We start from the raw sequence: 23,059 nt of genomic DNA, 5'->3' as shown, positions 1-23,059 counted from the left end.
GTAACTGCCACCATGTATGGTCCAGCAGAGAATTTCTTGCAGAAATTTAAAATTTTATATATACTCCTGAAATTTAAAAGTCCAAGTTTATTTGTTCTAAGCATGCTACATAGCACAAGTCAACAGCTCTCAACCTTCATTAAGGCACTCTTAGCATCATCTTTTTAAAAATATATAATATTTTAAAATATTAACAATGCAAGGTACAGAATAATGTGATAATTATCATTTTTAGGTAAATTTAAAATATGCATATTATGGCACAGGAACAAATATTTAAGGGAAGGAAACAAGAAACTAATGCATTTGCTTTTCTGGAAGAGGAACTGTTTGAGAAGGCTGTTAATTTCCATTTTTTGTTCCATTCTACAAATTTACATTTTTAACCATGTGAATTTTTAAAAAATACCAACTGGCTTATCCAAACAGATACAGTGGGTCATTTTTCTTCTTTACATGAGAAAAAAAAACAGCCTAATGTTATTATCATTTAATGCTGTTTGAATGTAAGAGTCTGACAGTTCCTATTCAGAATCAACAAATAATACAGAGCACTGCTATGTAACAAACCTAAAATTGGGAACTGCACTATTACTGGCACTTGGTCTTCACACTGTTCAGGGAATGAGGTTGTGAGATTCAAGCACTTATGCAAGCACACAGACAAGGAAACCAAGGCCATGAGAGCTGGAGTGAGCTGCCCTGGGCCGTACAGCTTGATAGGAGCAAGGCCAGACTTAAGACCTCTAGCAAGACTGCTGCAAGCAATTCTTTAACCTCGGTCATTCTCAGCCTGAGGCCCTGGGAGGGGATCTGAGGAGTGCCCAGACCACAGCAGCTTGCACACCCCTAGATCTTCTCATCTTTGTTGCTACAATCTGGAGAAGCTGGAACCTTGCACCATGGGGCTTTCACCACATGCTCTGAGGCACTGTGCAAGGTAGTGACATCACACATCTGTCCCCTCAGGTCATAGCTCCAAGGGCTTACCCTGTTTACTTATCCTGGGTCCAAACCTGGATGCCCCATATCATCAGGCCCCAGGGCCATCTTCAGCACCCCACCCACTCCAAGCTTCCACTGTAGAGAAATCCTGGGGAGGTGACTGAGCTACAGCCAAGGAAAAGGCAGGCCCTTCCCACACACGCCTTCTGACAAACTCTGGCGCTACAATGCCTCTGCAACGTGCAGCCCTCACTCTAGTTTCTAGCATCATCTTTCGAACAGCACTGGCTTGGTATGCTAAATTCAGCAGGGCTATTTTCATACGCGTGACATCACCCTGGAGATGGGTGAGGCAGAAGGTTCATTAACACCTTAAATACCAAGGGTGCTCTCTTTTTCAGGCAGTGAGCTCATGGACTAATGCCCATGTGAGGTAGAGCTGCTCACTTAAGACAAGGTGCTTTTCTTCCCAGGGAGCCACAGAACAGACTATTTCCTTTCCACAGCAATTCTACAATTTTGCTCTGAGTAGTTGCTTACCCGTTTGTCAATGTCATTGTGTTGGAGCTGCACAAAGCGAGCGCTGATGGCTGCAATGTAGCTCTGCTGATTGGAGAACGCCACACGGCCAGCACCCTTGGGGTACTTCAGCTCTGGGTCTGTATCAATACCAGCATAGCAGACACCACCATACAAACGGTCCATGATCATCGCCAGCTCAACTGCAAGAAAATAAAACAGAGCCAGGTGTAAATGCCTGGGAGGTACCCTTGCCTAGGAGGAGGAAGAATTACTTGAGGATCATGCAGTATAATTAAGAAAAGGAAAACCCATGTTAAGTTTCATGAAGAATGTCCACACCAGAAACACAACTCAATCAGGGGAGAGCCTCGTATGGTATATTTAAATGAGATGAAAATAAATTAATAGTTTACAGTCACACACACACAAGAGTTGCATAATCAGAACTTTAGCAACAATATAAAGGGATGATCTATCAGTAATCTATTTGTTCCAACCTCTGACTGCTTAGCCCACTAGAATGGCTCTGGGTAGGCAAAATATTTCATGATACCCTAACATGTTAATAAGAAACAGTCCTACTTACTGACCTCTAGGACTGAAACCAATTAGTAATGTCACACTGTTAGATAAAGTTACAGAAAGAAATAATTCCTTGTTTCAACTACAGTAGTTATTGTTTACAACCTTAATCTCTACATTTGAAAAAAAAAAAACTGAAGATTTTTAAAGGGTGTATTCTAGTCCACTGAGCAATCTCCATAGTACCTCTCATGTTGAATTTTAAACAATACAAATAATTAACTAACAGCAGCAGTGAACATTTATTGAACACTTACAATGTTCCAGGAAGCACTAAACTGCCACAAAAGTGGTAAAACCACACTCATCCCAGACCTTGCTATAGAGTCAAAGGTCTGATCTGTATTCTTTGCCATGTTTCTTCTAAATATGCCTGTATATTGGCATATTTACAAAACATTCAAACAGTAGTCATTTAGAAACTGGACAATTCCAAAGGCCGGATATTCTAAAATCATCCCTGTTATAAAGGTACCCTGGAGAGACATGTAATACTTACTGCATTCCAAATGGCTGAAGGTATTTGTTTACTTGATACTGGACAGCACCTCCTTTGGGTATGACCATTTCTTTCAGGTCATTTGCATGGTATTAAGTCCAAAAGATTCAGTTCTACCTCTGGGGAGTGATCCCCAAAATCCATTTCCCTCAAATACCTACATTGTTTGGTTTATTTGGAAGGGAGAAAGTTAGATGACCTGAACTACAGCCAGGCTACAATAACCACCATCTACAATAATTCCACAGGAATCAGTATTTGAGTAGAAGGTAGGCAGCATGGTGGGGTGGGGAAAAGCTTTGCAGCAGATACAAGGGTTGAATGGTATAAGGACTGTACCGGAGTTTTATAAACAGAAGAAAAGCTGAGTAGTACTGGTTCCTGTAACAGGAAACTACAGAGGTAGTGAGAAAAACTATCATCATGTCAGCAAGGCTATCCTTCTCCTTCTTCAAAACTTGTTTCCATACCAGACTACCTAGTATTGGTGATTGGTTTCTCTCTTTTTTTTTTTTTTGACAGGCAGAGTGGATAGTGAGAGAGACAGAGAGAAAGGTCTTCCTTTTGCCGTTGGTTCACCCTCCAATGGCTGCTGCGGACGGCGCATCTCACTGATCCGAAGCCAGAAGCCAGGTGCCTCCCCCGGTCTCCCATGCGGGTGCAGGGCCCAAGCACTTGGGCCATCCTCCACTGCCTTCCTGGGCCATAGCAGAGAGCTGGCCTGGAAGAGGGGCAACCAGGATAGAATCCAGCGCCCCAACCGGGACTAGAACCCGGTGTGCCGGCGCCGCAAGGTGGAGGATTAGCCTGTTAAGCCACGGTGCCGGCCGGTGATTGGTTTCTAAGTGCCTATTTTTAATAAGAATGACCTGCAACCCACAGGTCATTTTCAAAGGATGAGAAAATAAGCTAGTAATAACAGCCCATGCTAATAAAGATAGAGCAGCAGAAAGCCATCCCAATTATCCTATTATGGTTAGAATTCTTGAGTTGTGTCAGCCAAGGGAGCATGGCCAGTTGAAACAAGTAGATTCTTCTGACTTCAGTCTTGGGGCAGAATCCAGGAATTTCATTCATTCAAACAATGCAAGGACAACCGTGCCCATTCTCTGAATATCAGAGTTCAGTGGTTCCTTAGACTTCATTGGAACAACCTTTGATGGCGTCTAGGGATCTCTCCAAATGGCTGATGTTATTCCAGTTACAGAGACCAAGAAATGGAAGACAGAATTGTTACTTGCAGTCATTAATGAATCTCCCTTAGCAAAATAAGTAACCTCAAGGCTCTGCAAATTTAATACCAATTTTCCAAAGACCCAGCTTCTGGGATTGCATAAGAGTGAGAAAACTCTCTAAGACTAGTGAGTGAAGAAGAAATGAATGCAAGGAACTCATAGAATTTTTCCACTTTAGGAAGGTCTCAAGAAAGTACCTGATATGAAAAAAAGCACAAAGTCACAAGCCTGAAGCCCCAGCTTAGGAGAAGAGTTAGTGCAACTACAGATTCTTGCACATCCTAGTGGACACCAAAGGAGCCTCAGGGATCCTATGATGCCTGAGAAGGCGCCTTCCGCAAGCACAAGCACGCGGTGACTTTACGACTCTTCCATGCTTCAGGAAAATCACCTTTGTGTGCAAAAGATCAGATCATGATGATGTTGCTAGCAGTTGAGTATTTTTGACAGGAAGTATAAGCCCTCACCCACTTATGCTCTTATGAAAAATAATTATAAAGAAATCATTTCCACCTATGAGTTTATACAGTGTCATTTTCTTGGTCACCAAAAAAACTGACAAACATCTGAGTCAATGAATCTCATCACTCAAGTGAAGGGCAATGTGTTGAGAAGCCAGAAGGAGAACATGAACATTTCCCAAATTTCCACCCTAATGTTACGTTCACCTTTGAAGAAAAGTAAACAATACCAAACAACTGATGTTTGTATTTGTTCTTTTATTCAACCATGGAGTCGTCACTCAGCATACTTCCTGCTGGCTGAACCCATGCTAGACTCATACACCAAAAGGATGTCACTTAAGTACTCAACAGGATTTCTAACTATTGAATACTAAATAGGGTTTCCAATTATTGAGAAAATTAGCCACTTTTCCACTGAGCAACTACTTTTTTCAATACTTTTAATGTTGTGAAAACAGTATTAATAAAGAAACTAATTTATCTACCAATGCATTGGTGACTAACAGAGTATGATTTCCCGTAGTTGTATAAATTTCCAATCCTGCATTTTTATTTCTTATATAGAAAATCTGCATTCACCTACAGACATTAGAACATACAGGTAGTTTTAGAAACTAAGTTTTAGAGGATTTTTTAAGAATGAGTACCTTCAGTTAATAAATGAACATCCCATACAAATTCCCTTCCTCTGATGAAAGACAAGTAGAGATGCGAAGCAGGGCCACCATTTTGACTACTTGGAGAAAGGAGAGAAAAACAGAAGAAAAGTAGTAAAGATCTTTTTAAGAGTCAACTAAGGCCAGCGCCGTGGCTTAACAGGCTAATCCTCCGCCTTGCGGTGCCGGCACACCGGGTTCTAGTCCCGGTTGGGGCGCCGGATTCTATCCCTGTTGCACCTCTTCCAGGCCAGCTCTCTGCTATGGCCCGGGAAGGCAGTGGAGGATGGCCCAAGTGCTTGGGCCTTGCACCCCATGGGAGACCAGGAGAAGCACCTGGCTCCTGGCTTCGGATCAGCACCATGCGCCGGCCACAGCAGCCATTGAAGGGTGAACCAACGGCAAAAAGGAAGACCTTTCTCTCTCTCTCTCTCTCTCTCTCTCACACACACACTATCCGCTCTGCCTGTCAAAAAAAAAAAAAAAAAAAAAGAGTCAACTAAAACATTCCTGAGTTCACCTGTCTCTTGTGATCTCAATCCCACTTATGAAATCTGAGCCCTTGGTCCAAGGATGTGTCTTATTTGAAGGAGACAGTAAAACCACCCAGTAGGCCTACAGCAGTCAGTGAATCCACATTCCAAACCATCATCTATAGAGAGCAGGGACAGAGTAGCTCCCAGCAGCATGTTCTTAATATTTAGCCAAACAAGAAGAGAGTAATGGTGCAAGGCATACAGGTGAAGGAATCTGGTGTTCACAAAGAAGTGTCAGCTAGCAAAGTCCCTGAGGAAGTCGGGACTCCAGACTACTTTCCATTGTTTTGTTTCCATCCCGACATTCTTCATAGGGTCCATTTGGTGATCATGGGGGTGAAAAATTGGCAGGTCTGGTTGCTCTCTACCCAAGAGCACGCTGTATTTTGGACAAGATGATCTGTAGTACAAAGTCAACTCAAGTTGTCTCACGAACGACTTTCCATAGTCGCAGCAACAACACTCTGAGTCTAATTCATACAACAGATCTTGTGATCAGCTTCACTGGGCCAGACTGGAGAGGGAAACAAGAATACTGCAGCTGTGTGGAACATAAAGCATTCCCACGAAGTCCTCAAGCTGACGCTAACTGAGCTTCTGCAGTTAAATATGAATCCCAATCATGGTTCCTTGGATCCATTCCTGATTCTTCACAGAAATCTCAAAGGGACCCTGGTGCATCAGAGAGGAAACCAGAATGAGTCCCCACTCTGTTCTACCCCAGGGTCTTGTTCCTATCATTCACTTACACTTCCAAGACAACCCTAAGGCAGTGTCTAAGCCAAATGGGGTGGTGCAGGAATGAGGACCCCCAAAGAAGTAACACATCCATGTTTACAGACTCTTAAAAACTCTGTGAACCCAGAAGCCACATTTCTTTTCTTTGGAAAGAAGAACAAAATAACTGCAAAAGAGCCACAGGGCACCCCAGGATAACAAAGAAGTCTTGGCTTCTGGAAAAAAGGAAGATTAAACCTGATGACAGATTTTCTAGGTTTGCTACAAATGCCAAGTTGATTCACAAGGGCAGTTCACACACCTCAAGTAGTAGGAACACGCCCTTAAGCTTCTGCTGTGAATCAGATGTTGGGAAGTTAAGAGTATTTTCAGAGTGAAAAGCTATCCATTCTGGAGAGATCCTAATGATACAGAGATATGCAACAGGGCTATTTCTGTATGGAGATTCAGGAAGATGTTGCTCAAGTTACTCAATTGGAAAGTGGCAACACATGCTGTCATACTTCCAGGTGGTAGCAGGTTTTCTGACTGTGAAGACTATGCCAACTTAAGCCACATGGTGGCATGGTAAATCTACCTACGGCCTTCCCTGGCGTGGGGGTGGGTAGAGTTGAGGAGTAGAGAGAAAACAAGACCTGAGAAACACCAGGACAACTACATGCAAAGCATCCTTGGCTTGTCACTGTCACGGGTGGGAGCAACGGAAGGAAGGGACCTGAGACAACAGGAATGTGTACTATTTGACCTAGAGAAAGCCACAATAGGACAATGGGTAAACACATCTAGATTTCCCATTGATATTTCCCCATTTTCAGGTTACTTTTTCCCAACCTGAATTTTAAAAAGGAAGGCCTGTCAAAGGGCCAGAGGAGCAACCTTAACTCAGGACAATACTGCTTGAAACAGGCTGCCTTGTTTTTCTAGGGCTGTTCACGTATTTCTCTGAAGAGGCAAGGACTGTATTTAGAATAACTATTAGTGAAAACATTACCCTGCTTTACCTTGTGGAAATATCAGAGACAAAAACAAAACACAGGGGACAGGTATTTGGATAGTGGTCAAAATGCTGCTTGGGACATCTGCAACCCATGTCATCGTGCCTGAGTTCAACTCCCAGCCCCACTCCTGACTCTACCTTGCTGCTGACATGTACCCTGGGAGGCAGCAGCTGACAGTTCAGGAAGCATCACCGTGTAGGAGACCTGGAGTAAGTTCCTGGCTCCAGACTTCTACCTGGCCCAGCCCGAAATGTTGCAGGCATTTGGAGAATGAAGTAGCTGATGAGAATTCTCTGTCTCTTTGCCTTGCAAATTAATAAGCTAAGTAAATAAAAAAATGTTTTTAAATGACAAGATTCAAAGGAATGACTGAAGGACAATTTTTAGCCCAGAATAAGATTTTAAAAAAATCCATCTGGGCACCTAAAACCTTTCCTGTTGAATAGTGTCATTTGTATCTAGTTCAGAATTGCTGTATATGGTGTTTGAAATACTTTTAAGAATTAATAACCACAATATTTCTTGGAAATAATAAAAAATGACCTGAAGTACTTTGAAATTACATTGAGAAGTATATTATGGATATAATTTAGCCTCCAATTAATTCTCATTCTATTAACACATTTTTTGTTTGATTCTATTCTGAAATTTCTGACTTTCCATATATGACCTATTTAACACTGTAGTGGGATGTTCAGTCAGTTTGTCATGACATGCACTTACTGTGCCAGTTACCACAGCAGATGCTCAATAAATGCTTATTGTTCAAGTTAACTGCACTGTATTCAAGATTATCTAGCAAAGTCAAAATGAATTCCTTTAAAAGTAGTCTTCCATTCCAAGACAAACACCAGGTCACACAGCTGTGTTACAAAAAGACACAACTCTATGCACATGGATTAAAGCTGCAGATGTTAACTATTTTTGTCTAGGTTACTTGGTTTCTAATCTGGAAGACATGGGATTGACAGAAAACTACTAAGACATTACATAGATTACTTAGTCACCTAGAAATCTGATAATTTAAGGAAAGTGTTATTACAAGAGGAACATTTCCATTAGACCCAGTGATTATAACTTACTACCCACATTACTACAAAAGCAAAACAATTTTTATAACAAAACAATTTAGCTTCACTAAAAAAGCAAAATTCATGACTTATAAAAGGTATACTTTCTAGGCAAGAAGTACAAAATCCCATTTCTAATGAGATAACTAAATCTGATTCTTGTTTAGTCTTGGAATTTGCAGCATCTTGTATACATAGAATGCCAAAAGATACAATTCCATGTCTTTGGATTCCCTTTCTGCATTGTCAGTGGATCACACAGCAAGTGTGCAGAACAGATCTTCATAGCACTTATATAAGGAAAATTAAGCAGAGGCTTTTACCTACCCTTCCAAATCACCAACATGGTAAGAACAAAAGATGAATAACACAAAACGGAATTTAGTTAATAAACTGGTATGCCTGCGACTTAAAAACAGATGGAAGAAGTTAAAGCCAGTTCTGTTATAACTGTTTTTTTTTTTTTCTTTCCATCTATGGAAAAAGGAGAGGGTCTAGAACATCAAAAATAATCTGTACTTTAGTTAATTACAAAAAAGAAACATCAAGAATACTAGCAATGAATGTCCACCTGTAGAATACATAAGTAGTTAAAAGAATATCAAAGGGGACAGCATTGTGGCTTAGCAGGTTCAGCTGCCACCTGCAGTGCTGACATCCCTTTTGGGGGCCACTTTGAGTTTTTGGCTGCTCTCCTTCCAATCCACCTCCTTGCTAATAAGCTTAAGCAAGCAGTGAAGGATGATCCAAGTGCTTGGGTCCTCACTACTCATGTCAGAGACCCAGATGAAACTCCTGGCTCCTAGACCCTGGCTTCGGCCTGGCCCAGCCCCAATCATTGCAGCCATTTGGGGAGTGGACCAGTGGATCGAAAATCTGTCTTTCCCTCTCTCTCTCTAACTCTGACTTTCAAATAAATAAATCTTTAAAAACAAGAGAAGGATATCCAAGAGGATTTTTCTCCCTTTAACTCCTAACCACCACACCAACAAGATAAAGTCAGGAAAATCCCACCACACTGCCACTCACAATTTTTTTTTTAAAGCACAAGCAGTTTAGAAACAAAGGGTTGCATTTATCCTCATCTCATAATGTTGTTCACGTTTGAGAAAGCCTTTCCTAGATTTTGTTCTTTGATAGCAGATAAAGGGGAGGCACCTCTACAGCTTCGCTTTGTTTTTTTGGGGCACAGTTTTCTGTTAGAATGAAAGTAAGACCCAATGATATTTGACTTTCTGAAATAGTATAAAATTACAAATTCTATAAGCATAACTAATATGCTCAAATGTTCTGCAAAATGGAGGTATGTATATATCTTTATATAGGCCAAAATTTATCTTTAAGTATTGATTACAGTTAGGGTTTGGATAAATGTTAGAAATACTGAGGAACTTTCAGAATTAAGAAGTCATTAAAGTCAGCTAGCCAACCAGTCATAGGCTACAGTTTATAACTGCTTCTACAACTTGATTTTTTTAACATTTATTTTTCATTTATTTGAAAGAGTTATACAGAGAGGTAGAGACAGAGACAGAGGTCTTCCATCTGTTGCTTCACTCCCCAAATGGCTGCAACAGCCAGAGTTGGGCTGATGTGAAGCCAGGAGCTTCTTCCAGGTCTTCCACTTGAGTGCAGGGGTCCAAGTACTTGGACCATCTTCTGCTGCTTTCCCAGGCACATTAGCAGGGAGCCGGATGGGAAGTGGGGCAGCTGGGACTCTTTGCTTTTTGTTTATTTATTTATTTTTTTAGAACTAAGTCTACTTGCTTAGAAATACACAGAAGTAGCAGACTTTCACAAAGATGCTGGCAATGATAACTTCATTTTTTTCATCTTTTTAAAAAAGCTCAATTATTCTAAGTGCTTTAAAAACTTTGTTTTTATAAATAATTTTATTTTATTCCACTACAAAAACATTGATTCCTAGAATGCTGCTGGTCAGCTGATTAGATTTGCCTTTGAATTTAAATGCTGAAGTCATCAGTTCAGTACCACTTCAAGTGCTCCAGTCAGTTATGATTTTGCTCCATCCCACCAGCATCATTATTTCATTATTGGAAAGAAGTGTTAAAAAAAAAAAAGGATGCTTTTAAAAAAATTCATAATAAAAATTTCCAAATAAATAATTTCTCAAAGTCTGTAAGAAAAAATAGGAACTCAACTTACTTGCAAAGAGTTCAGTTTGATTCTCCTGGTACAGTTTCCAGCAGTGATTTGGCTCATCATTAACTGGACACACAGTATTACTAGACAGACTTCTGATGGGTCACATTTTTTTGGTCATACATAATAACGCTAACTGGCTTAAGAATGTGCACTTCCAAATATTATTTTCAAATATGTGGTTTGACAGGAAAGCACTAAGTAGAGATCATTTTTTCAACACAACCATTTGATGAAATCCATTCTTGCACCACAAGAAAATAGAGAATTTGGGAGAAAATACTTAATCTTGCAAAAGTGAGCTCAGTGAATGAAAATGACATGATAGCCTTGCAGATTCTGTCAAGTAACTAGAAACCTAGAAAATATTTAAGACTAAATGTATTGGGGATTTTTGTTTTTGTTGTTGTGGTGTTACTATTTCCACTCACCAGCTCGAAGGGGTCGTGGAACTCCCCCAACAAAGATAGTTTTTCTGGGGTCCAAAGGCTGAGAACCATCCATTACAAAGTCACTGTCACTTAGGTTCCATGGTCGAATTTGCACCTGAAAAAAAGTCGTTTACTTGGTCCTTACTTCATATCCATTAACCCCAAATGAGAACAAGATGACTAAAGATAAAAGATCTGTGCATTTTACGACATACACAACCCAAACAAAATCCAGTTAATTCTACTCAACACTCTAGACATACCATGAAACCTTTAGAAACCACCTACGGTTTTCTTAAAGAAAAATAAAAAGAAGTCTTTTAGAGATAGATTCTGGCATTCGAATAAACTTTTAGCAGATGACAGATTGTTTATAACCTGTTGCAGCACACCATTTAGCTTTTTAAGAGTCCAGCTAAAGGAATGGAACAGGAACATTAGGAATATTTTCAAAGTATTATATATGAGAGCACATTAAAAATTTGTGGAAAAATGGAATTAAAAGATAAGTTTATTTTAGTACAAACATTTTTGAAATCCATGCATAGTTTTTTCATAATATGTATTTCCCATGAACTTTTTGAAGACCCTCTATACATGTCTGGCTTTTAAATTCTCATCACCCACTAAAATTAAAACACTCATCTTTCATCAATACGATTTAATACAAATTAACACTCATCATGTTAGCACAGGATTACTGGAGACATCACAAACTGAAAGTTATCTGTTTTTGATGTATCTCATTTTCCCTAGAGAGGCTGATTAAAGGCAAGTCTAGAAATTGAAGTAAATTTTTAAACAGTAAAAAAAGAACCCTTCACAGCATATTTCTTCCTATTTGGTAATTTCTTTTCACAAGCACTCTTGACTTCCTGTCCATAGTTTGTACTGTTTCATCATGTGGTTAAAAAAAAAAAAAAGTATTTCACCAAAATCTTAACATTACAACATCCTGCTTTAAATAACAACTGAATTATTAAATAATAGCTTAAAACACACACACACAAGTTCGCATATCAAAAGGTACGTTTCACACTGCCTGAAAATCAACCAGTCAGGCAGGCTGGCATCCATGGGCTCTGCAAGAGAGCTGTGTACAGAGGGATAACCTGGTCTCTGTCCTTAAGGGACAGTCCTCTCCCTTCTCCCTCACTGATCCAGACGGGAAACAAAACAATTGCATTTTCATTTTCTTAATATCGACAGAATTCTTCATCTTCCCAACTGCTCAAACATCAGCACTTGACAAACACATGAGACTTCTTCTTACGTGGCTGGCTCATACCCAGGAGCCCTCCCTCTTGAAAGGTATCATCTCCGCCTTGCTTGGTTTGAAACAGTCTATACATTTGTTAGGACTGTTACAAAATTCACCTATAACTTAACACTGCCTTTTATTATACTGTTGCGCTCAACAGCTAGCAAGGAGCCACAAAATCTTTTATAGACTTTGAAATTTTAGATGTTTGTAATTCTGTTGACATTCAGGCATGAAAATTCTTTCCTTGCAATATTTTGTCTGTTTGACTAAATTACCATTCCTTGACATTTATCACAAAGGCAGATTCACTAATACCATAAAGCGCCACTTTAAATCCCTTCACAAGGGCCTACCACTAACCTTCAATTAAAAATATAATAATTTCTTGATACTATAAGAATAAGGAATTTAATGTCACCATTTTCTTTTAGAGAGTGTATCTTTTCCTAAAGAGAACCATCTCTTCTAGTCTCATTCCTAATAAAGTATTTAGTGCAGGGGCCAGCACTGTGATGTAGTGGGTAAAGTCGCAGCCTGCAGTGCCAAGCATCCCATATGGGCGCCAGTTCGAGTCCTGGCTGCTCCACTTCTGATCTAACTCTCTGCAAAGGCCTGGGAAAGCAGCAGAAGATGGTCCAAGTTCTTGGGCCCCTGCACCTGCGTGGGAGACCAGGAAGAAGCTCTTGGCTCCTGGCTTTGGATCAGCACAGCTCCAGCTGTTGGGGCCATCTGGGGAGTGAACCACTGGCTGGAAGACCTCTCTGTCTCTCTCTCTCTGTAACTCTGCCTTTCAAATAAATAAATAAATCTTAAAATAAAATAGAGTTAATGCAGTTTTAGGACCTGCCTAAGAAATGCCAATCATTTAATGTTAACTGAGTTTGGGTTTGGTCATAGATCGATCACTTTGTTCCAAAAATGAAAACAATTCCTTTGTAGTATCTATAGTGGTTTGGTTTTATTTAACCAGACGCATAGGAGATGCAACCTTCTATAACAGCTATGTTACCATTGCTCAAAAGAATTCTGTAGAAGACCCCCTTGCTGAGAGCTTTCATGATTGCCTTTTCTCTCCCCACCAATACTCTCAACTGGTACTTCACGGCATAACACACAACCTAGTCCTTTACTCTATTCTTGGCATTACAGGTTAGGTAAAAATGCAGGAAGAGGACTTCATAGCCAGTACTGATTAACTTCATTCACAAGACCTACATTTCCCAGCTCATACCAGAGAACAGCTGCTCAGAGCTGGCACCTCTACAACATCATCAAACTTCACCCACCACGAAAAGTAATTTTGTAGAACTGCTTGTCCTGACAATTTCCACTCACACCCTTGGTTCTCTCTGAGATACAAGATCATTCACACAGGACATATTCCTCCATCTCGGGTTCCTGCTCAGACCCCAGGGCCTCATTTCCACATTCTATTTTTCCAGATTTACTCTCTGTATACCTTCTCTGCTCCTAGTCTCAATTTTTCATGTATACATTTCTCTAATGTCACACTTTATAGGCCAACTTAAATAATTTGTGGAAAGAGGTAGAGTATAAATTAAAGAATTGCTTTTTAATTATCATTATTTCTTTAATAATTATTTTTAGAATGGATGAAATTAGAACTCCGTCCTAATAAATATAAATGTCCCCCAGCAATACAACGTTTATCTATAGGGATAACTCCATGTGTCCATGAAACAGCTCTCATATGTTGTCAAAAAGACTGCACTCTGGGCAGTAAAAGCCTCAGCATTCTGAGGACAAGTGCAGAGATATCATCCGAAAGTAGTGACAATTCCTTAAATTAGCCCAACACAATGCCAGCACTCCTTCTTGGAGCAATGTGACCACTCTTGCTTGTAAAGGTGACTCTAGGAGGAGGAGGTGCTATAGCATCATTTTGCGGGCACCAGCCCTTTGCCCACATCATGTCCTTACAGCACGGATCATACAAACTCAAATGCCTACAGTGCTGAAGGAGTAGTATCAGCTTGTGAAGCCACCAGTTTAACTGTCAGCAGGCAGGCAGTGACACACTGGAATAAACTACTCCTTCTACAGGAAATAGGGATTCGTGAACTTCAGCAAAATGTTGCCATTTGTGAATATGTGGTTAGACTTTCCCATTTTTCAAGAGTGGCTAGAAATTCAAACCTCTACATAAAAAAAGATTCTAAAATATTGGAAATAAATTCTACCTCTCCTTTGGCTCAAAGGGTTTAATTATCACAGAGCCCCCAATGGAATATTAGTTCTACAATATCTTATGAGAGGAAAATATAAAACTACTTTTTCCTTAGTTTCTTTTAAAAGTTTGTGCTCCTAACAGAAGCACTTGTGAGGACTACGAAATTTACTTCTGGCTGAATTATTTGTCTTTTACTTAACTTCTTAATCAGTAATCTGCTTTGTACTCATTTAATTGCTTATCTCCAAAAGCAAAATCTTTTAGTAAAAGTCAAAAAGAAAGCAGGCTTCAAGAAATTTCAAAGAATGTAACATTAATATGTTAGTGACCAATAGTTACTAACATTGTTCTGTGGAATGAAAGTCTTTAGGGTTAGTGTGCCAGACAAGCAGCATTTGTGAAGTCAAATTATCTTTTCCTTAGAGTTTCAAGCACCATTGGTGTACTAATTAACGACTAAGAAATTCTATAGGCAAGAAATCTGTTTAATGTTGTTTAATCCAGCATTTCCAAAATCATTTCCATGGAATCCATTTTCTGAATATCTATCAATATCCACACACTGGTTACCACTGTCCTACTGTATCTTACCCTTAAGATATATCAAAGTATGGCATAATAAAGAAATGACTAATTGAACAAAATGTTGCAGAAACTTCATTTTAACCTATGCTTTTCCTTCACTTATTTCCTGCTATTGCTCTGAAAGGATTGCTCCTACAGAAATTAAATAGTTAAAAGTTAAATTAGTAAATTAGTAAATTTAAATATTAGGTAGCTTTTCAAAGAATTCAAAGTTTTCTGACTAAAGTGCACAAAACAATGTTACCATGCCAATCTACTTTATTTCCAGTAATGAGCAAAATATCTAACTTAATTCTACAAAAATATAAAATTTCATTCTACTTAAAACTAAACGTCATTAACAGGGTTATGTTTAGGCCAAGTGGTAGGAGAAAAAAATTCAGAAACATAACACGTGGGGTGGGGTTTTAACACAGCAGGCTAGACAGCCACCTGGGACATTCACATCCTGTATGAGAGTACCAACAGAGTCTCGCACCTCTGCTTCAGAACCAGAGTGGTTCATCCTTAGAGGCAGATGGTGGCACTTTGACCTCTGCCATCCACTTGGGAGACTGGATGGAGTTCTGGGCTCCTGGTTTCAGTGTGGCCCAGCCTTGGCTGTTGTGGGCATTTGGGGAGTGAGCCAGTGGATGGAAGATCTCCCTCTTTCTGTTTGTCCCTCTGCTGCTCTGCCTTTCAAGTAATAAATAAATATGTAAAAAAAAAAAAAATGTGATATGAGTCTCTTCTTCAGATGGAAAAGCATAACATCATTTGCTAAAAAGAAAATTTCACTGAAAATTTACAAAGGCCTCTAAGTTAAATTTAAAATGCATTTTTGTTGGATCTTTAATTACAGGGTAAGAGAAAACACAGTTCTTATTTTTAACACAAAATTCAAGCCTTCAAGTGTTAGAACATAATCAAGTCTCCCTACAGCTCTAGAATTCTCTCAGGTTAGACTATAATTTAGTATTTCATCCTGTATTTCACCCCTGTCTGGTCATTTCCTTAGGTTAGAAACATCCATCACATGCACGTCCTATCACACAGTGCCTTGTTTTCATTGTTCACCTCAAGGCAGCTCCAAAAACAACCAAACTGTTCAGAGTCAACAGTGCAGTCTGGTGGCCAGCTCAGGAACCTACCCAGGCAAAGACCCTCCCAGCCATTTCACCTCTTGCCCATAAAATGCAAAGCTCAGAGTTCAGACACTCTCTCCTTCTGTCTCTGCTTTCCTTTTTCTTCTTTTTCGTACCTTTCAAACTCCTACTCATCAGGAAAAAGTCTCCAATTCTTTCTCCCTAATCCTACAATCTTTTCATTCTACACAAATCAGAAAAACAATACTATAGAACCATCAGGACTGCTCTCCCCAACAGACAGCAACATCCCAGCTCATCCCAAAGCCAGGATGAGTCAGCTAAACCTAGGCCTGCTGACATATAGCTACAACAGTTCCGTGGTAGTGGTAATGAACTCAGACACACCCCAGCTGTCAGCAATTCTATTTTGAGCATCACAGACCTCACAAAATGATTGGAGTGCCCCAGCAGCATAAAAAATAACTAGTTTGTGGTTTGTGAGGCATGTTTATCTCTCCCAGGGTAAAAGGGGTTATTTCTTTATTAACCACTAAAACTAACAGCCACAGCTATAATTGTGGCTTGGACAGCTCAAAGTACATTCATATTTGGTATCTCATTTCAACCTGATTTTTGCCTCATAGCTCCCTAAAGAACAGGTCACTCAACTTCCATGAGTTCAAATGCTACCTACCTATTTTTCTCAAGTGCCGTTCTCCGTTTCCAGTGAGGAGGAAAATGAGACAAGCTCTCAGTCCCTTCTGGGGCAATGAGCCTAACAGCTGACTGGTCTTTGACCTTGATAAGACTTGTGTGTCTGCAGCCTCCAGTCAGAATTCCATCAGGCCTCAGGGCAAGAGCTGTAACCCTGACACTCAGACTATTCCTCCCATTCCTTGCTTCTGCCCAAAGGCAACCTCATGAAATAGGGAGCCAGAAGCAGCCCTGAAAAATGCTCTCATGCTCTCCCAAGGATGCCCCAGGTCCATTTTCAGGTTTAAGAAATAGTCCACATACAAAAAGGAAAGCCTTGTCATTTGCACCAAGAAAGCCATAGGCTTTCCAGCCTCTTTGTGAACTTTCAGTTTCTGATAAATGCTTCAGACACAGCACTCTGCATACTGTTTCACAAAGACACCCAGTGCAGAAACAAAGCATGCATGAACTGTACCACAAAATGGTTATGTATATCCTTGCCCTATGCTTGATTTAATAAAGCCATTATCAATTAAATGCAATAGCCAGAAAACGCAAACCAATACTTTCTCTCTCAAGCCTTCCCCTTACTGTCCCAGCAACAAATGACCTCTCTCCTTTGGGCATTCCTTCTATGATAACTACTTCCCATAATACGTCTTCAGAGCACCTGTGGCTCTATAGTTCATTTACTTTCTAGTCATACTTTTATTTCTTTTATAATGAAGATTTATTTTTATTTATATGAAAGGCAGGTGCAGGGTGGCTCTTCAGTCCATTGGTTCACTCCCCAAATGGCTATAACCGCCAGGGCTGAACCAGTTCAACGCCAGACCAAAATTCCATCTGAGTTTCTCATGTGGGTGGCAGGGGCACAGGTACTTGGGCTATCTTCTGCTGCTTTTCCAGACATATTAGCAGGGAGCTGGATCAGAAGTGCTCACTGGGACTTGAACTGGTGCTCCAAAATGAGATGCTGGCATCGCAAGCTATAGCTTAACCTGCTGTACCACAACAGCAAATGTGGGGCCCCCCACATTTCTATTTCTCTCCACTGGTCTTTGAAGGTCCTCCAGGATAAGATCATATGTGTAGGCCCGAACTTCTTAGCATAGTGCTCAACTCTTAGTGAGCACTCTGTGCAGGTTTGGTGAAGGAACAAAGGTTTTCCCAAGAGGTGCACATTGTTTCCACAAGATGTCCAGCCTCTACCCTTTTTTTTTTTTTAAGGTTTTTATTTATTTGAAATTCATAGTTACACACAGAGAGAAGGAGAGGCAGAGGCAGAGGCAGAGGCAGAGAGAGAGAGAGAGAGAGAGAGAGAGAGAGAGAGGTCTTCCATCCCTTGGTTCACTCCTCAGTTGGCCACAAAGGCTGGAGCTGTGCTGATCCGAAGTCAGGAGCCAGGCGCTTCTTCTAGGTCTCCCATGTAGTTGCCGGGGTCCAAGGACCTGGACCTTCTTCCACTGCCTTCCCAGGCCATAGCAGAGAGCTGGATCGGAAGTGGAGCAGCTGGGACTTGAATCGGTACCCATATGGGATGCCGGTACTACAGGTGGCAGGCTTTACCTGCTACTCCACAGCACTGGCCCCTAGCCTCTAGCCTTTCATAGCTTCTAGATCACCATCCTCACTCCACTGAGAGCTATCTTCCATCTGGGTTATGGGAATATAGTATGTTTGGTTGCAAAATGGATGCTCCAGGGCTTGGACTTAATCAGCACACATTTCTGATGCCATCAAGAGACTCCCTCAGTGAATGTTATTACCTAGTGTTCATCATTGGTGATGCTTCCACCTCACTCGTAAAGCATATGCATACTAGCCAATTCCCTTCTGAAAGAAGAAATGGCTAGTGCTTTTGAGCACTTACACTGCACCATTGTTCTAGGCATTTTACACATAGTCACACTTAACTCTTATCACAACTCTATGCTGTAAAAATTATCCCCTTTAGAGAGAACATTCGTTTCAGGACTGCAATCCAAGTTTATCTGACCCAAACTCTATATATATTGTATGCTCTTTCCACTACAATCATGTCCTGTGCCAGTATCTTACAGGCTACTGGCCAGCAGTCACAGCTTCCCAAAAGGCTCCTGGAAAAGCCCAAATCCATTTTTCCTAGTGAGTAATTGACTACATTCTCCTCTCCTCTCCTCTCCAAACTCAGTCTGCCCATTTTAAATACATTAAGAAATGACCAGTAGACTCAGGCTACTAACAAAATTAGCAGTTAGAAAAGCTCAGGAAAATGATTCAGCAATGAAACCAGCACTATATTCAACTATTTTAACTTTCAGGTTCACAGCTTCAGACAATCTTACACTGAGCCAGACAATTTTGTCCAATGTCTATATAAATATGTATTTTCAGCTCCATGGTACTAGGACAAGGATGTTGTTATTGGCATGCTGATTACTGAACTCTTGGGAGGAGGAATGCACACATAAAAGTTCAGGTTACCTAAGTTTTTCCTGGGAAGAAGCCTATTCTTTGAGTGAGCTTAATGGAATACTAATTCCACAATAATTTGCACCAACTAGGTCTGCAAAATGCTGGATTAAACAATATTACACAAATTTATATATTATAAAACTTCTTAGAACCTTAACATGCATGTCAATTTCCCAAATGTTTTTGATTATAGAACCTGTAACTGAAGAAGAAAATGGATATCAAATGTAGAAAGCAAGTACTTAATAAAGGATACTTATTGTTGTGAGCAAACTTTTTGTCTATGATCCTCCCAGGAAACTAGTCTTTGACAAGCATTCTTCAGAATACACTTTTGTAAATACTATGATCTCTTAAGAGCAACACTGGTTATTTTGTAGAACAGCTACCATTTAGGATACTGGAACTGAGACATCTGGAAAAGGAATATATCTTCCAAAGGGTCAGGCACCAAGGAACTTCGTACCATTTGCAAATTCAGAAACTAAGAACAAAAAAATTTGGATTTACTATAAATAGGAGGTACTTCTCTCATTTGTTGAGGATGAATTCCTGCTTTGAAGAAAATCCTATGATGGAAGGTACCCAAATCATAAATTTAAATCAAGAATTCAAGGACAAATAAATAAATAAATTAGAAGTACTGAAGATTTCCTAGGTGAGATATGACAGACATGATGAAATGGCTTAGCAATGAATTCTAAGATGGATATACAAAACTTGTTCGATCGAGCCAACACAAAATCTTAGTTCCTTCATGTCCTAGTTCAAATGACACTTGAGCCATAAAGTTTTTATTCATTGCTAAAGGTATATATGAACTCTCCAAAGTATCTTGTGTTTGTTGTTTCATTTTTTTTTTTTAAATTTAACAAATATTTGAGAAACTTTTATGTTTCAAGCTCTGTGTTTGAGAGGTCTTCAAGGAGTTCATGGAAAATGTGTATTAAGGGGTAGGCATTTGGTCTAGCAGTTAAGATACTCACATCCCACACTGGGGTACATTAGTTCAATACCCAGTTCTTACCCTGGCTCTTCACTCCAGCTTCTAGCTAATGCAGACCCTGGGAGGCAGCAGGGATGTTTCAAGTAATTTGGCTCCCGCCATCCATGTGGGAGATCTGGATTGAATTTCTGGCTCCTCAGATTTTGGCCTAACCGAGCCTTAGCCATCACAGGCAACTAGGGTTCGAACCAGTAGGTATGAGTTTTCTATCTTTGACTCTCAAATAAATATTTTTCAAAATAGAAACTGTGTATTATTGGGGCCGACCCTATGGCGCAGCAGGTTAAAGCCCCAGTCTGCAGTGTCGGTATCCCATATAGGCACCGGTTCAAGTCCCAGTTGCTCCTCTTCCAATCCAGCTCTCTGCTATGGCCTGGGAAAGTAGTGGAAGATGGCCCGAGTGCTTGAGCCCCTGCACCCATGTGGGAGGCCTGGAAGGAGCTCCTGGCTTCGGGATTGGCACAGCTCAGGCTGTTGCAGCCATCTGGGGTGTGAACCAGTAGATGAAAGACCTCTCTCTCTCTCTCTCTCTCTCTCTCTACTTCTCTGTAACTCTGTCTTTCAAATAAATAAAATAAATCTCTAAAAAAAAAAAAAGGAAATTGTGTATTATTAAAAACTATGTATGGATTTCAACATTTTTATGTTAAAGTTATCTTTTAATAACATTTTCCATGAACTTTTTGAAGCATTCTTATAATCTTGTCTTATCTACCAATTTTTTTTTTATTCTTTTTTTTTTTTCGATAGGCAGAGTGGACAGTGTGAGAGAGAGAGAGAGAGAGAGAGAGAGACAGAGAGAAAGGTCTTCCTTTGCCGTTGGTTCACCCTCCAATGGCCGCCGCGGCCTGCGTGCTGCGCCCGGTGCATCGTGTTGATCCGAAGGCAGAAGCCAGGTGCTTCTCCTGGTCTCCCATGGGGTGCAGGGCCCAAGCACTTGGGCCATCCTCCACTGCACTCCTGGGCCATAGCAGAGAGCTGGCCTGGAAGAGGGGCAACCGGGATAGAATCTGGCGCCCTCATCTACCAATTTTATTTACTTTCTGAACCCCAGATTTTGTGTTGATTCATAGTAACTTCTGATTCATAATAACTAGCACTGTGCTTTGACCACAGTAATACTCAAACATGGTTTGAAAGAAGGCACACCACTTAAAAAAGATGGTTCTATGTGGGACTGGAAATAGCCATCACAGCTATGATTTGCTATGGATGGTGGAGTGGTCAGGGAGGGATTCCTGAAAGAGGTAAGTATCATTTAAGAGGGGTCTTAAAATAAGTGTGGGGATTAGAAGTTAAGATGGGAGCAGAAATATTTCAATTTGATTAGAACATGGAGCTCAGCAGGAAAGCAGAGAACAGTAAGGTGGAAAAAATTTGAAGCCATACTGGTAAAGTTTTAATTCCAGGCAAAATGATCTGGACTGCTTTTGTAATTAATGAGGAGTGATTAAAAGTGCTAAGAGATCCCACTGATATATAAATGGGGGTAAGAGAGACCAGGATGATACAGACTGAACAGAATTAAAAACTGAAGAATTAAGCCAGCCTCTGCTTCCAGCCTTCATCATTCTTTTTAATTTTTGTTTTTCAAGTTTTAAGTAAATGACCATGTTTGGTACCTGAGACAGAATCTGAAGAATTAACCCCATATAAGCACACTTCAGTTTGTTAGTAGCATTTAAAAATAAGCAGCAAAAACAACCTGTCATAATTCAGGCTAAGGAGACATTGTGACTGTGATATAAAGTGTAAGGAAAGGAAGTAGAAAACTTCTGATACTCCTTTCAAGGTGTCTGTTAAACTCATATCTCTGGCTAAAGTGTTCCAGAAGGTAAGACACCCCCTTCCTTACTACCTTTTTAAGGTTGCCATTTTTCAGCCTCTCTCTACTAGGCCTCTACCTCCGCTGGCTTGTTGTCTTGAACCTTTAGGTTCAACCTATTCATACATTCAAAAAGTCAAGTCACCTTCATGAGGCATCACTGTCTACCTCTTCACTCAAAGCCTGCACATGGATGTAGCTGTTCTTCTGGGATGCCTGGGGCACCTGAGCTATGAAATTCCTCTCACTAGAGGAGGAAAAAAAAATCACAGATCTAGAAGCTCTTCAATAGCTTTTGTTCTTGCCAACATGTGTTTCCATATGTTGGGACTGAGGAGTCAACTATCAGGCCAGACATATAGTTCTTTCTGCCATCTTTCAGGATCAGATCTATTACAAAGAACATTTTGAATAGAGTCATTTTACAAAAGATAATCACTGACCAAAACTAGCTCCCTAGTACTACCTAACCATTAATTTGGGATTCACTTGAATTTAAAAACAAACATGATTTTTCACAAAGCGAAAGGGGTCCTCATTATCAGGGTCTACATTAGGAAAACAGTCTGATCAACTTGACCCACTGAAAGAGGAGGGGAGTTTGATTTGAGGGGGAAGGGAGAAGGGTAAAGGACAATGGGTAGAAAATCTGTGAGATCATTTTTGGAGCATGATATATTTCCAAGAATAAACCAGGGGAAGTCAAAGAAAACTAAACATCATCATCAGGGCACCGGGCTTCTGAAAGGTAGGGAATGAAGGCTAGTAAATCAAGAGGAAGCAGGAAGGAAAAGTCCACAGCCCCAAAGCTTGGTGAATGAACTCAAAAGCTAACTTTGCCTTGAGCTGCCGCCAAGGTCCTCATTTACTCAGAAAAGTTCCACCTAGCTCTCACTTTCTTTGGGAGCATCCACAATGAAGTGGAATGTGCTGGAACCTAGATACAGAAGTGTGACCAAATGATGCTGGAAGTGTTACATGTAGAGCTAAAGCCAAGAAAGAGAAGGTTTAAAAAATGGAGCCAAAAGAGCTGGAACACAAAATGGGATCCAGTTTATTAAAATTACAGGTGTTTGGGGACTTTCATATTTCTCATCTTAAGTTTTATTCAAACTGTTTATACTGGAAA

At 40.3% G+C, this 23,059-nt stretch overlaps 1 protein-coding gene across 7 annotated transcripts in view; it reads right to left on the bottom strand.

Annotated features, from left to right (window-relative positions):
* Window positions 1-23,059, bottom strand: part of CPEB3 (cytoplasmic polyadenylation element binding protein 3) — a 225,152-nt gene that overhangs the window by 29,397 nt on the left and 172,696 nt on the right. For all 7 annotated transcript variants that reach the window (XM_062214070.1, XM_062214071.1, XM_062214069.1 and 4 more), the window contains 2 exons: window positions 10,840-10,954; window positions 1,486-1,667 (listed from right to left, as the gene is read on the bottom strand). In XM_062214070.1, the coding sequence (XP_062070054.1) occupies window positions 1,486-1,667; window positions 10,840-10,954 (297 nt within the window). The remainder of the gene's footprint in view (window positions 1-1,485; window positions 1,668-10,839; window positions 10,955-23,059) is intronic.

Source organism: Lepus europaeus, chromosome 17, assembly GCF_033115175.1.
Source record: "Lepus europaeus isolate LE1 chromosome 17, mLepTim1.pri, whole genome shotgun sequence".
NCBI classification, from domain to species: domain Eukaryota; kingdom Metazoa; phylum Chordata; class Mammalia; order Lagomorpha; family Leporidae; genus Lepus; species Lepus europaeus.
Note: the sequence above shows the minus strand (reverse complement) of the source record. Positions and strands in the feature narration are given on the sequence as shown.